This window comes from Sparus aurata, chromosome 6 (assembly GCF_900880675.1).
Source record: "Sparus aurata chromosome 6, fSpaAur1.1, whole genome shotgun sequence".
Taxonomy (NCBI): Eukaryota; Metazoa; Chordata; class Actinopteri; order Spariformes; family Sparidae; genus Sparus; species Sparus aurata.
In genome coordinates, this window is record NC_044192.1 from 16999940 (window position 1) to 17012738 (window position 12799).

Sequence of the window (12799 nt, forward strand, 5' to 3'; positions counted from 1 at the left end):
TCATTTAAAGCAAAATCATTACTTTACTATTTGGACACATAAGATTAGATAAAATCAGATGACTGAAAAGATGTGTCAAAAGACCTGCGCAAAGAAAACACTAGACTTACTGAATTAAATGTGGTGACAGTATTTACAAAAATAAGATGACAAGATCTTAACTTGTCTTTTAGAATTCCATATTTGTACATAATCATATCTGAGGAAGTGCTGGCCATGTTTTGTTTAAAAAAAAAGGAAGGTGAAGATGATCAGCCTGGTTGGTATAATAAGAATGACTCTCAGATTATTTAATTATTATTATTTTTTACTTAAAATAACAGATTCAAAAGTATTTGGATGGTACAGTGTCTTGTAATAGGGTGAATGGTTTCTCAGTCACTTGTTTCTGCACATGTAGCTTTTGGATCACAGTGTTACATACATGTATAATTCAACATACAAGTTTTCAACACATAACATTGTTCTGATGTAATGATTTTTTTCTGTTGGTAGCACCTACATAACATCTGACAAATTGTTAAAGACCTGGGATTTGTGGCCTACTTACTACACCAGTGTTGCACTAAGAAACTTTGTGGGGCAACAAATCGTGAAAATGCCAGTTTCTACATAATGTTGCTTTAATTTGAGCTTCAGCTTAAACGACTAAAAAAATAAAATGATGACACACATTAATGCAACTTGCACAAATGCCATTATATAATGGTAGTAGTAATATAGTTATATAATAATAGAATTTATACACTTTTACTTGTGATACCTTAATATGAGTATATTTTACTCATGATACTTATGTACATTTATCTAATACTTTTCATTCTGGACTTTTACTTATAGGAGTATTCTATCTTAATACATCCGTCACTAACAGGTTAATTTACACAAAAAATTATAGTACTAAGTACTAATAAAGCACAGACATCAAGTGTTGATGTTGCTACCAGTAATTTGCTTATAATGTGTGTTCACTATACAAATATCAACATTAATTGTTTTACGTTGCAAATGAAGTAAACTTAAAGTGCAATCAACATAATGAAGAAAAATCAATAAATATACCAAGCTGGAAGATTTTAATTCAACAATTGGATGATTTAAAACTTGTGTTATACTGTCGTCTTAACTGTATTGCACTGTATTGCCTTAATACCTTATTGTTCATCAGACAAAATTCTTACCCTTCGACTGGCTCTTACTATAACTAGTGTCATTTCATAAAACTGAATTTCTATGCAAATTAAATTTCTTTCTGAGGATCAAGTTTAAGATCAAACACTGTGTTTTGTGTCTTGGGTGGTCCAAGACTTCCTGCACATGTACAATGCAAAGTGGGCAGCAATCAGCCCTTATTTCCTGCCACTCAATCACTGCTCTCTGGAAACACTGTGTTTGTCTTCATGCCAAGCAGCACAGTTCAATGAACAGCAAGAGTACACGTGAAGCAGTATGGCTTCAGTTATACAACACGCTGTTTGTTATGACAAATAAGCTTCAGCTCGGGATTCACAACCTCATTATGTTTTGTTTTTGAATTTGGAGGCAGGTTGGATGTGTGCCCTACAGCTTTTTGAGAAAATGTTCTGTGTTCATGCCAGTCATGGAATGTCATTTTTGGTGTTGAGCTGGTCCAGACCACAGATATGAGGGGGAGGGCAGGGAAAGTTTTGAGGAAATGGGTGTTGAGAACTCCTCCTATATCTAACTCCACATTCCGCTTTTTGTAGACTTCTCCCCAAGATCTGGAGTTAAAACGTCTACGAGGACAGAAAGAGCACAGAGGGAGGACAGCATCAACAGGAGGGTGGAAAAAAATCAGAGACGACTGAAGGGTTCAGACTGAAGCTGAAGGGTAAGAACTTCCTCCTAACATAAACAGAAGTGACATCCCTGGATTTTCTACTACTTTCTAACACATACAGTTGATGTATGCCGGTCACACCCAAATGTGGCCAAATGCTGACAAAATGATGATATTGCTTTAAGATTTTTGAAAACACAATTTTGCTCATCTACTGTGAATTGCGTGCCATTTTCGGTCACTGTTACTTTCACTCTATCTGTGCCAAGTGCTTCACACTGTCCTGTTAACCAGATGTTGCAGTATGTAATCAAACACATGCCTCTCTGAATTTTCCACAATCTAATGGCAACAGATTTCCCTGTATGGGCAGAGCTGCAGGAAAAGACAAACATGTGAAAGGCATAGGAAGTCTGAGTGGGCTGTACAGTTGCGGGTCGGTAATTTACGAAAAGTATACATATACATGGAGCACTGTTTGCAAATTAATTCAGTGGTCTGTAAAAAACAGGCAGTGGTTTCACTCTGTTCTGGTACAGAATTTTGTATTTTAGACCAGGGGTGTCAAATTCAATCCACAGACCGGGTCATGTTAAAAATAATAATGAACTTAACGGCTAAGTCAGAACTTTCACACTGGGGTGACCAGGTTATAGCCAGTGATTCTAGGCAGGCAACAAATAACGACTGCAAAAGAACAGTAAATTAAGGCAGTGGTTCTCAACTCTTTCAAGTTGTGACCGCCAAGAAAAGTCAGGTTCGAACCCCCAAGACTTGGGATCACCCTGAAAGACCCAAAATCAAGAAAGATGATTTTTAAAAATGTTTTATATATGTGTGTGTGTGTGTGTGTGTCATATCTGCACTTATGTGCATGCCCACACTGACTCTAAAACAGACAGACTATTTCAATATTTTTAAATCTGTTTTAAGTGTAATGTAAAAACGATTCCCCAGACTGTGTAACTTCTGTGTTATGCTGGAAGCCGGTCCCTCAAATAGTGTTAGCGGACTTCATTTCTGAGCTAGAAATGACCAGGCACCCGAGAATGTGCATGGAATCAAATCCTTTGGACTGTTGCAGAAAATCCAGCTTATGTCTTTCTTAAAGAAATCCACAGTCCAACAGCATTGACCAAGAGAGAGATGGGGAATGTCTCATTTTTAACATCACGTTACAATCTGCTCACAAATGGCCATAAAAAAGTGATTAATTACTACATGGAAATTGCAACGAATTGTTTCAAAGAGCCCCTTGAAGTCAAGCTACTATTTAAGTGTGTACCATCATTACTACACTCCTCTCCACTGTTGTTAACTGAGCAAGTGATTGTTGGCTGCCAGAACACTGTTTTTTACTTATTATCATAGCAATGCCCTGCCCAGAGTCTGCTTGTTCTACTTTTTTCCTCTTTTTTACATTGTTACATTGTCAGCAGGACGACAAGTGGGGTAAAAACACAGGATGTTGCTTGGATTGTAGTGCAGCAGTATTGTGGACAACATACCATAGATACCAGCCAGTAGCCTACGTATGGACTATTAATAGAAAACATTGATATATTATTATCTTATTATTATTGGCTTTTCTTGTTTTAACAGCTGTATCTAGGGGAACTGAAAATATCAGAAGCAATGATTCTTCCTCAATAATGTGACTTCCCATTTCTGCTTGTGTCCTCACAAATGTCTTGATGGAAACAGTCACTGATTGAAATAAAATCTGAGTCATTCATCGCTTTTTGCAATTTGACCATTTTGAAAAGCGGTTTAACAAGAACTTTATAGGGTGTGGCTCATTGAGGGGAAGTATTTGAAAAGGGAATAAGACTTTACGGTCTTTTAAGTGTAAACTACAAGTTTGTTTACTGTGGTTACAGGGAGCTGATGTTTTGCTGTATTCCTCAGAGACAGGACTGGCTCTGAAGACGGAGAGACATCCCTCTGTCTGGCATGCTTGTGGCTTGATAAATGGGCAGAGATTGCCGGTACAGATGTTGAGAAGCATGATGAAAGTGCTTAAAGTGTCCTCGAGAGGCAGACAGAGAGTTCGGTGGTTCTCCACATCATCCTTTTATCACAATAACTAGACTGGGTTGTTTGTACACAGGATACAAGACTCCATCTCCCAGCAGCCATGGTTTGCCTGCTCATATCCATCCTTGTACTACATCTGACCACCTTGGCCATGCTCCTCATCGCCACCCTGGAGAAGGTGAGACACACAGCAGGTGTCACTGTTCATTCCCTGTATGATGTGAAACAAGGCACAAAAATGCTGCACAACAACACACTGACTGTGGTTGTGTGTTCTTTCTTTCTTTCTTTCTTTCTTTCTTTCAGTCCTGGTGGGTGTGGACTGATTCAGAAATCAGAGACCTCTGGTACAACTGCATCCATGACAATGAAACAAAGACCTGGCTGTGTGCTGCTACCAATGAAAGCGGTAAAGTATTTATCCGCGTGCTTTCTTGCATCTTGAGCATCCTGGTTTGTTGACTTACTGGTCATGTTTCTGCATGATTGGATATTTAATCACTGCCTGAAGCTTTTGGCTTGTGAGTCAGTGTCATACCATCATTCTCCGACCTGCTCCCTCAGACTGGCTCCAGTCCGTCCAGGCCCTCATGGTCCTCTCTGTGGTCTTCTCCTCCATCTCCTTACTGGTTTTTCTGGGTCAGCTGCTCACCATGTCCAAAGGAGGGCTCTTCTACTTCACAGGCCTCTGTCAGGCCTTTGCAGGTGTCTGAAGGCTTTTTCAATATGCCACATAGCATGCTGTGATTAAAACGAATAATCATTTTTATGATTTTATAAATAATTAATAAAATCTATAGATTTTTTTATGACAGTAACAACTTAACTACACTTTTCTAGATTTTAAGAATAATATTAGTTTCAATCTTTTTGCCATTCATACTTTTTGTGAATGGTGTCCAATTATTGTACTTATAATTTATAAGAGTAATCCACATTTGGGGTTCTTTCTCGAGCTTACAGCAGCTATAAAACATGTAAACATTTACCAGTAGACACCAAACATGAGAGTATGAACCTGAGAATGAGCATATTCAAGAAAGTCGCATTCATCCCTTCAAAAATGTACCTTTGCGTGAAAATATCTTACTGTAATGACATGACAGAATCTAAACTACTACTCTGTCATGTGTTCCTCCCGCAGGTTTCACGTCCTTTGCTGCATGCCTCATCTTCACCTTCCACAGAAAGGAGATCTTGAACGACTCAAGAGATCTGAGCAGAGGGCGCTTCGGCTACTGCTTCATCCTGGCATGGCTGTGTATCCCTCTCCTCCTGATCAGCTCCGTACTATACGTCCACCTGCGCAAGAAGCAGTGAGAGAAAGAAACAGGACGGATGAAAAAAAAAAAAAGCCTCCTCACTCCTTTCACTTCTCTGGTCTTCAGATGATACATGTCAGTTTTCTTTGTGAGTCAAGATCCACCAGACAGTGCTGCATTGTACGCAGGATGTTGCGTCATCGTGGTGGCATCTCTTTACTGCCGTCAATCAAGAACAGATTGAGAAAGATAAGTCACTGAAGCTCAGTCATGCTGTAAGATACGAAGGCTCATATGAAAGGATTCTGACATAGACACATTAGGTGATGAATGCTCAACCTGTTCTGCCTAATGTATGGTTGTGAATAGGGCAAAATGGTGCTCAAATGACTTGTTTTGTATCGCCTGTGCATATTTGTGTTTGCCCATTAAAAAAACAAAAAACAAAAACAATGTCACAATCTTTGCAAGGGCTGTTCTGTTTGTTATTAGTGCTTCATGTGTGTCACAGTGCATGTGCAATCATCTAAGACAGGACTGTGATTGCAAAAGGGAGTGCCATCTTTGTCATTTAATCACTCATTGTGTTTTGTGGCATTGGTTGAATGCTCATGATATTATCTCCAGAAAAGTGGCCTAGAGGAACATGGTAAACAACTGATGAAAAAAAAAAAAAAAAAAAGTGTCCAGTGACACTACTATATTTTCCAACAACGTTTCTAAAGAAATGTAAAAGAACCCGCTTTAATTGCACCTGGCGCATTCAGTTGGGAAGTCAGTCAGAGGATTACGTGATACAAAGCCACCTGTCAAGCTGGACCGGTCCAAAAAGACATGTGAGCTCAGTGACAGCCCCTTAAAATATGGTAGTTTTATTCACAATACACATTCAGGAAGTGTGTAAACTGAAACCAGAATATTTTGGAGTTTGATTTCATTTAGCAGCCGAAGAAGGTAAGAGAGAAGGACAATAGTATCGTGACGGTGTGTCTGAGCAGTGAACCCATCTGTCAGCGACAGAATGTTTGGAATCTAACAAGGAGTGGAAGGGTTTAGAGGAGTGAGATGGCATGCAGGGGAGGCGACGCATGTAGCACAGAGCCACGACTCGAGGAAAGTTTCTGAGTAATACCGGAGCCGGCGAGAGATGAGACATGCTCTCAAGGAGGTGAGTTTCACAATTCGTTGATTTGTGTGTCTTCAAACTGATTTTTTCCTGTTACTTATCTTGATATTCTGCTTTCTTTTTTGTGTCAACACGAGCTAGGAGACAACGCTGCTGCAGAGGGATTGAACTTGTGAAGCCTGAACGAGTTTTAAGTCAAACTCATCATCGAGACTGCATATGTGTTCTGGCAGTTCTCGCCGACATGGAAATGTTGTGACTTTTTGCCAGAAGGATGAATGACATGACATGATTGATGGGTGACATGAGCTGACCCAGGATAGCTGTGAAGTCACATTGATACAGTAGGTAGGTAGCACTTATTCCCAGAGACACACCAAGCTGAAGTCATGTCGAACTACCAAGAGCAGAGCCTGGATGTAAATGCAGTGTTCTGCCCACTGACTGAGTCCTCCCCAGGGTTCCTCCACTCTGAGAATGAGCGTCAAGCAGTGGAGAGACTCATCATTGAAGGGCCAGAGGCCTTTTACAGCTTCATCGACTCCACAGAGAGCTTCGGCTGCTTCCTCTCTCCTTCAGAGGTCAGACAAATAAACAGCTGGGCTGAGGACTTTCGCTTCACCCAACTAGAGGTGCAAAAACAAGTGAATGGTATTTTTGGCGGCTCAGAGCCGGAGGACTTCTGCTCCACGTACTTCCCTTCCTGCTCAGACACACCAACCCCGGAGCTGGAGCTTGGCTGGCCTGCAAAAAACTTCTGGGTGCCGAAGGAGAGCATCGCAGTCTACACCAGTCCTCCTGTTGAGAACAAGCCTCCTGTCAGAGAGATCATCAGGCAGCACCTGCAAAGGGCCACGAAAGTATGCCAATATAATGTGGATCACATTTGTATGAATGGGTTTTTTTTTACTTTCACACCACTACATTTCAGAGAGAACGGTTGCACTTTTGCTGGACTATGTTTATTTTATGGCATAAGTTGATTGCTTCTTTTTAAATTAATGTGGGTTGACAGATAGTTGAACGTTTAGCTTCCAAAGTCATAGAATACAGACGCTTTGGGTCAAGATTCTGCCTGAATTCTGACCTGAAGCGCCGGTATGCGACAACCCAGGAACTACGACTATCTTTCTCCAGAATTGCCCTCCCTACCTTTAAGATTTTGACTTCAATTTTACAATAAACTCAAAAATATTATGAACTTATTCAGTTTAAAGGTGCTATTTGTAAAAAACTAAAAAGGCTTATTTTTGTGTCTTATTCCCAACTTGTTGATACCTGACGCTTTGGGATGGCGGCCAACCCGTCCTATGATCCCAAGCGTCAAAACTATGAAAGGTGTTAAGATGTCAAGCAATCTGCACCAAGTACAGCACTTAAATGCTGGAAATTCTTCAAAACTTTTCAACCAATTCATAGGAAGTGCTCCTCGGAACGACTAGATTAACTCTACTGCTTTTTTCTAGGTCAGTTTCACATATGTGAAGTGCCTCATCACCTTAACTCAAGGTGAATGATGGGATCATTTTCTTAGTATCAGCAAAGAAAAAACAAGAAGCAAAAGAAGAGTTTTGTTTTCTGATAGCATTCGCTTTCTGAGTAATTCCCTCAATTAGAGGCTAAGAGACAATTTGTGTGCTATGCAGGTAATCGCCATTGTGACGGACCAACTGACAGACAGTGCAATAATCAGCGATTTACACAGCGCTGCCTCCAGGGGTGTCCCCGTTTACATCATCCTGAACCAAAGGTCCATTCAGGAGAATTTCATGCTCAACAGGCTCAGGCATCCGGTGAGTCACCTCCTAAATGAGCACACACCCAGAAGTCATCCTATGGTTCATTTTTGCCATGGCAGTGATTACACCAGAGAATTCATGCTGTCAAAACCAAGCCGCACCATTCCATCATGTCAACAAATTATGCAACTGGTCACAATCACATATGAAAGTAAGGTTACATACTAGCTATTGAAAGCTAGACAGACTGCATATCTACTCTAGAGAGGTATCTAGTAAACTGCAAGTGTTTCTTTTGGCATTGGTATGCATATGTTAGGAATGCAAAGCCTATCTGTAGCAGCACATAGCTGAACTGGTTGCACAGCATTCAGTGTTCTCTGTGTTATCTTTGAGGTTATCGAAAACCTGCCATGACATTTTTGTTGTTTAATGAATATCCGGCGCCATAATCAGGTCAAATTTGTAATATTACCAGTAGTTTGGTGCCTGATCAAAAAACTAAACATATTCAACTGTACACTAAGATGGTTAACACGGTAAACATTATACCTGCCAATCATCAGCCAGTTAGCGTTTGTCATTTTGAGCATGTTCAAATACACACATTTGCGCAAATGAGCCACAAGCCTAACCCTATGCACAATATGGATATCGAAATTCTTTTCAGCCTACCAATGACCAATAGGATGGCTCGGATGAATCGAGCAATAAGCGGATGATTTAAAATTGTTTGGTTCTCTAACCAGGTGCAGCAGTTTGACAGTCATGAGCTTCTCTGTGAGGAGCATGTTGAGACCAATCTGGTTTCATATTTTCAAGTCCATTTATCAGCTAAAAGTTTTTACCGATACCGATATACAACCCATGGTGTAGATTTACCAACACTTGTGTGTATTACCAATTCATGAAGTCGTCACAAAATATAAAGGGCACACAGGATTCATGTGCATGTGTTCTTGTGACTCTCAGCAGGACTTTTTGTTTGTGCCTGCACTGCGTTTCATTGACTGAAAGAAACACTGCATGTATGAAACAAGCTGGAGGCGTATGGAGGTGGTTAGGGTGGATGGCTGGCATACAAAGTGCAGGACTGTCATGCCAGAGTCATCTGGTCCAATTAGTTTTAGTCAACAGCCCACAGAAAAGATAAATTCAGTTCATGGAACAGTCACAAAATGTCATCAAGAGGATTCACTTTGGTTGAGGTTAGAGAATCATCATTGTTCATTTCAATAAAAAAATCACAATGCATGAGATGTGACTGGTTCAACATGTGGTTTGCATTCTGTCACAGATAAATACCAAGTTTCGGTGTAATTCAATCTTAAATTTAATCTTGTGATCGGGCAGCTCATGCGGGTCCGTGTTCTCGGAGGGAAGACCTTCTGTACGAGGACGGGAAGAATGGTGGTCGGGGAAATGAAAGACCAGTTCCTTCTGGTGGATTTAGACACAGTGATTCATGGCAGCTACAGGTGAGCCTTAAGGTTAACGCTTTCCCTTTACATGTATCCAAACACTTGAGAGTGATGTAGTGATGACGAGCTGTCTTTGTCCTCTGCAGCCTCACATGGTCGGACGCCCACCTGCACCGGCAGCTCATCACCGTTCTGACTGGCCTTGTTGTTGAATCATTCGACACAGAGTTCAGGATCATATACGCTGTTTCGCTCCCCGTCCCTAACATATGTACGGTTCCCAGTTCTCTTGAAGCTGTGACCCGTAAGCCGAAAGAACAACCAACTCTCAAGTTTCAAAAACAGAAACTCCCTTTGCAGCCTGTGATTGGCAGCCCTCCACCCCCACCTGTCGATATGGTCCTGGACTGGGAGGCCATGGGGGTTTTCAGTGACCAGCGCATGCCTGACAGTCCTCATGACCAACAGGAGGCCATTGCGGCCAAGGATATCCCACCACAGAACAACATGGCGTCTGATACAAACACCCCCATTGTGGATTGGTTAACTGACACTGTAAACCAAAATGTGGATAAGAAAAGGTACATGGATCATCTTGACTTCACCAAACTTAGACACCATTAGTGAGTCTGTGAAGTTGTTTTTGGACCAGGCAAACAGTAGACAGATTTAAAATTCACTTTTACATTCAAACAAATGTGTGCTTTATGCTGTACACAGGGTTATGTAACAGATCATGTCGATGCTGCTAAAGCTTCAGTTATCAGAACTGGTTAGTACACTGGAGGCTTTTCTCGATGGGAAATATGTTGTCGGTCCTCTCTTTACTGGCTTCAGCAAGAAGTTTGATAAACCAACAGGCTCCTCCGGTAGCACTTTGCGACATTGTCTAATTGTTTTTTGATCCTTTTGGCCCATGATAAAAGGATGGTTAGTCCAAACACCAGCCAATTATTATTTTTTTAAGCGCCTCCTCCTTTTTAAAACAGTTTCTAAAGGCCGACTTCTCTGATGGTTCTGTCTGACAAACTATCTGGCACATCAGGTTAGATTACATTGTCAAAAAAGAAACTATGATCAGCCCCGTGATTAGATTGTAGTTACATGATCAAGAAGTATATTTTTACCTCCTCAATGGAGGTTATGTTTTCACATGTGTGTGTTTGCCATCAGGATAACACAAAAACTACAGAGAGGATTTCCATAAAACCTGGATGGAGGATGCGTTTCACCTAAGTGTAAACCCTGTTAACTTTTGGCGCGGATCCTGATAATTAAGAATCTTTTCTCACCTTCTTTAACAATAAAAGATATGGTGAGTTTCCACATTTTTGTTAATATCTCAGTGAAGGAGGTCTAAAGGGAACTGTTGGGCCTTGGTGGAGGTATGCACACTGAGGTCTGTTCAAGTTTCCACTGAAGTGAAAGATGAACATTTGATGTAAGTGCTGCTCTTTGATTATGCCAAACCTTCATCACTTTATCCAGGTCTGCAATAAAGTTAATGGGTTCTATTCTGAGTGGAGACCCATCATCCATCTTAGTTTGTTGTAAATTTATTCATCTTGGTGTAATCCTGCTGACAACCAACCAACACAAAAACAAACAAATGGACACTGATGAAACTATAACCTCCTTGGCAAGGGTAATTATTATCAATATGCCTTGTACTAAAGATAATGTTTCTTTCTTTCTTGCAGGATTGAAGGCATACTGGAGAAAACCCTCTCCAGACAACCCTCCAAAGAGGGGAACACCAAGTTAAATGGCAAAACACCAACAACACTTAAGGATAAAGCAACAGAGCAAACAAATATAGAGCTCAAAGTTGCCCCAACGCAGAGACAAGAGCGTTTGAACAGGGAGCCCATTATAGAAGAGGAGTACAGAGCGAATGAAACCAGCTCCAAAGCGGAGAACAAACCTTCCTTGAGAGTAAGTAACCGGCTTTTGCTGTCAGAACACTTGAGCTGCAACCTTGATGCAAAAGCTGAGATGCGTTTCTCTCCTCACAGAAACCTTTAATACTGAGGGTCCCACAGTCTGATAGCTTCAGCTCTCTGGATGACATTGTGAAGAGGCTGAAGATGAGACAGAACCCTCCTGGGCAGCTCAACAGAGAATCAATGGCCACTGCATCATCAGAGCTGAGTCGGTCTATGATGGACCTGAGCATAGAAAACCCAGAAACAAAAGATGCCCCCCCGCCAAGGTTTAAGGCCACTGTGAGTGTGTGGATTCATCATATTTTTTGTATGCTTGTGAAAAAGGAGTGATGGAGGAAGAGATACTTGTTAACTTTTCAGTTCAGTGAAGTGGGAGAACCACTCTTATAAGTCACTCATGTAAAAGTAGTGTAGTATGAAAATAAAATAAACCCAGAGAAACATATTAGAGGGGAAAGTATCCAGTATTGTCAGAATAAAATCAAAGAAATCAAACAGAGATATTTTTTAATCATAATTCTTATCATCTAGAAAACTAAACTTTATTTTGGTGCTGACAAATAGGTAAACGTTGTCCTGCAGACAGACATTCACATTAATTATTGACAGACTAACCCAGGAGGAGTGATGGTAACAAGCAGCCGATATTATAACATTTTATTCAACCGCAATGATATAAATGTTCTCTGTTTCTTTCACTGTATGTTTCCTTGGCAGGGCTTTGACCCAGATCAGGTGACAGCGAGTTTATCCTTGATGAAGAGGAGGAACGATGAATTTAAACCTCTATTGTACAGAACTCCAAAAAACATCTTGCCCCGAGAGAGGCCTCGCAGCTCCAGTTACGCCCTCAGTACGGACTGGAGGAAGTCACTGGCAGACATGGAGGAACAAAAAGAATCAGGAGCGTTGAAATAAAACAAAGACATACATGAGCATCATGTTCCGTCTTAACATCTTATGACCTCAAACAGACTGTGACTCTAAGAATAAAACCATTGATATGATGAATGTATATATAGTAACAGTTCTGTCTGTTGATTTGATATCCCACTGAATTAGATAATGAGATGTCTCGCTGTATGTTTATATACAGTCTTTGTTGCACTGCTCTACTCCAGAATGCAAATAGTTATAGTTATTCTGTTCACACTTTGTCAATAGATTCTGGAAGTCTTCCACTTCCAGGGTTGCTGCTCGTGCAGCAACGGGTTAGCTCATAGAGATTTGTACGGTTTTGTATATTTTGTGTAATATTCCCTGAGTTTTTGTGTTTCTGTGAACTTAACGTGGTGACTTGTTTGTGTCTGTGTACAAATACTCCACGTGCCTTAAATTCCCTCCCCGGGGACAAATAAAGTATTTTGAATTGAATTGAATAGATGTTCATTTTTCTTTGATACGGGCTCAAGAGAGAGTAAAAGGAAATGGTGCCAATAAACTTGAAAAAACGAAAAAATAAAATAA

General features: G+C 40.6%; 2 protein-coding genes across 3 annotated transcripts; both read left to right on the top strand.

The window, feature by feature from the left end:
- The first annotated feature begins 1610 nt into the window (after nt 1-1610).
- Nucleotides 1611-5537, top strand: emp3a (epithelial membrane protein 3a (MAM blood group)). Its single transcript, XM_030421611.1, has 5 exons — nt 1611-1852; nt 3912-4016; nt 4145-4247; nt 4403-4543; nt 4983-5537. The coding sequence occupies exons 2-5, from the start codon at nt 3939-3941 to the stop codon at nt 5156-5158; spliced, it is 498 nt and encodes a 165-aa protein (XP_030277471.1). The 5' UTR covers nt 1611-1852; nt 3912-3938; the 3' UTR covers nt 5159-5537.
- A 375-nt stretch (nt 5538-5912) lies between these two features.
- fam83e (family with sequence similarity 83 member E) lies at nt 5913-12706 on the top strand. 2 transcript variants are annotated; one of them, XM_030418767.1, is made up of 8 exons: nt 5913-6268; nt 6368-7086; nt 7873-8019; nt 9319-9443; nt 9533-9967; nt 11087-11321; nt 11402-11611; nt 12050-12706. In XM_030418767.1, the coding sequence occupies exons 2-8, from the start codon at nt 6616-6618 to the stop codon at nt 12248-12250; spliced, it is 1824 nt and encodes a 607-aa protein (XP_030274627.1). In that variant the 5' UTR covers nt 5913-6268; nt 6368-6615; the 3' UTR covers nt 12251-12706. The 2 variants fall into 2 exon arrangements, with proteins under 2 accessions (XP_030274627.1, XP_030274626.1); XM_030418766.1 differs by having other exon boundaries at nt 6364-7086; nt 12050-12363.
- Nucleotides 12707-12799: the final 93 nt, after the last annotated feature.

Excerpts from the sequence above, each read along its gene's own strand:
- emp3a (XM_030421611.1), top strand. The coding sequence starts at position 3,939 with ATGGTTTGCCTGCTCATATCCATCCTTGTACTACATCTGACCACCTTG. Across the intron at positions 4,017-4,144 it reads TCATCGCCACCCTGGAGAAG|TCCTGGTGGGTGTGGACTGA; the intron begins GTGAGACACACA and ends TCTTTCTTTCAG. Across the intron at positions 4,544-4,982 it reads CCTCTGTCAGGCCTTTGCAG|GTTTCACGTCCTTTGCTGCA; the intron begins GTGTCTGAAGGC and ends TTCCTCCCGCAG.
- fam83e (XM_030418767.1), top strand. The coding sequence starts at position 6,616 with ATGTCGAACTACCAAGAGCAGAGCCTGGATGTAAATGCAGTGTTCTGC. Across the intron at positions 9,444-9,532 it reads GTGATTCATGGCAGCTACAG|CCTCACATGGTCGGACGCCC; the intron begins GTGAGCCTTAAG and ends TGTCCTCTGCAG. Across the intron at positions 9,968-11,086 it reads CAAAATGTGGATAAGAAAAG|GATTGAAGGCATACTGGAGA; the intron begins GTACATGGATCA and ends TCTTTCTTGCAG.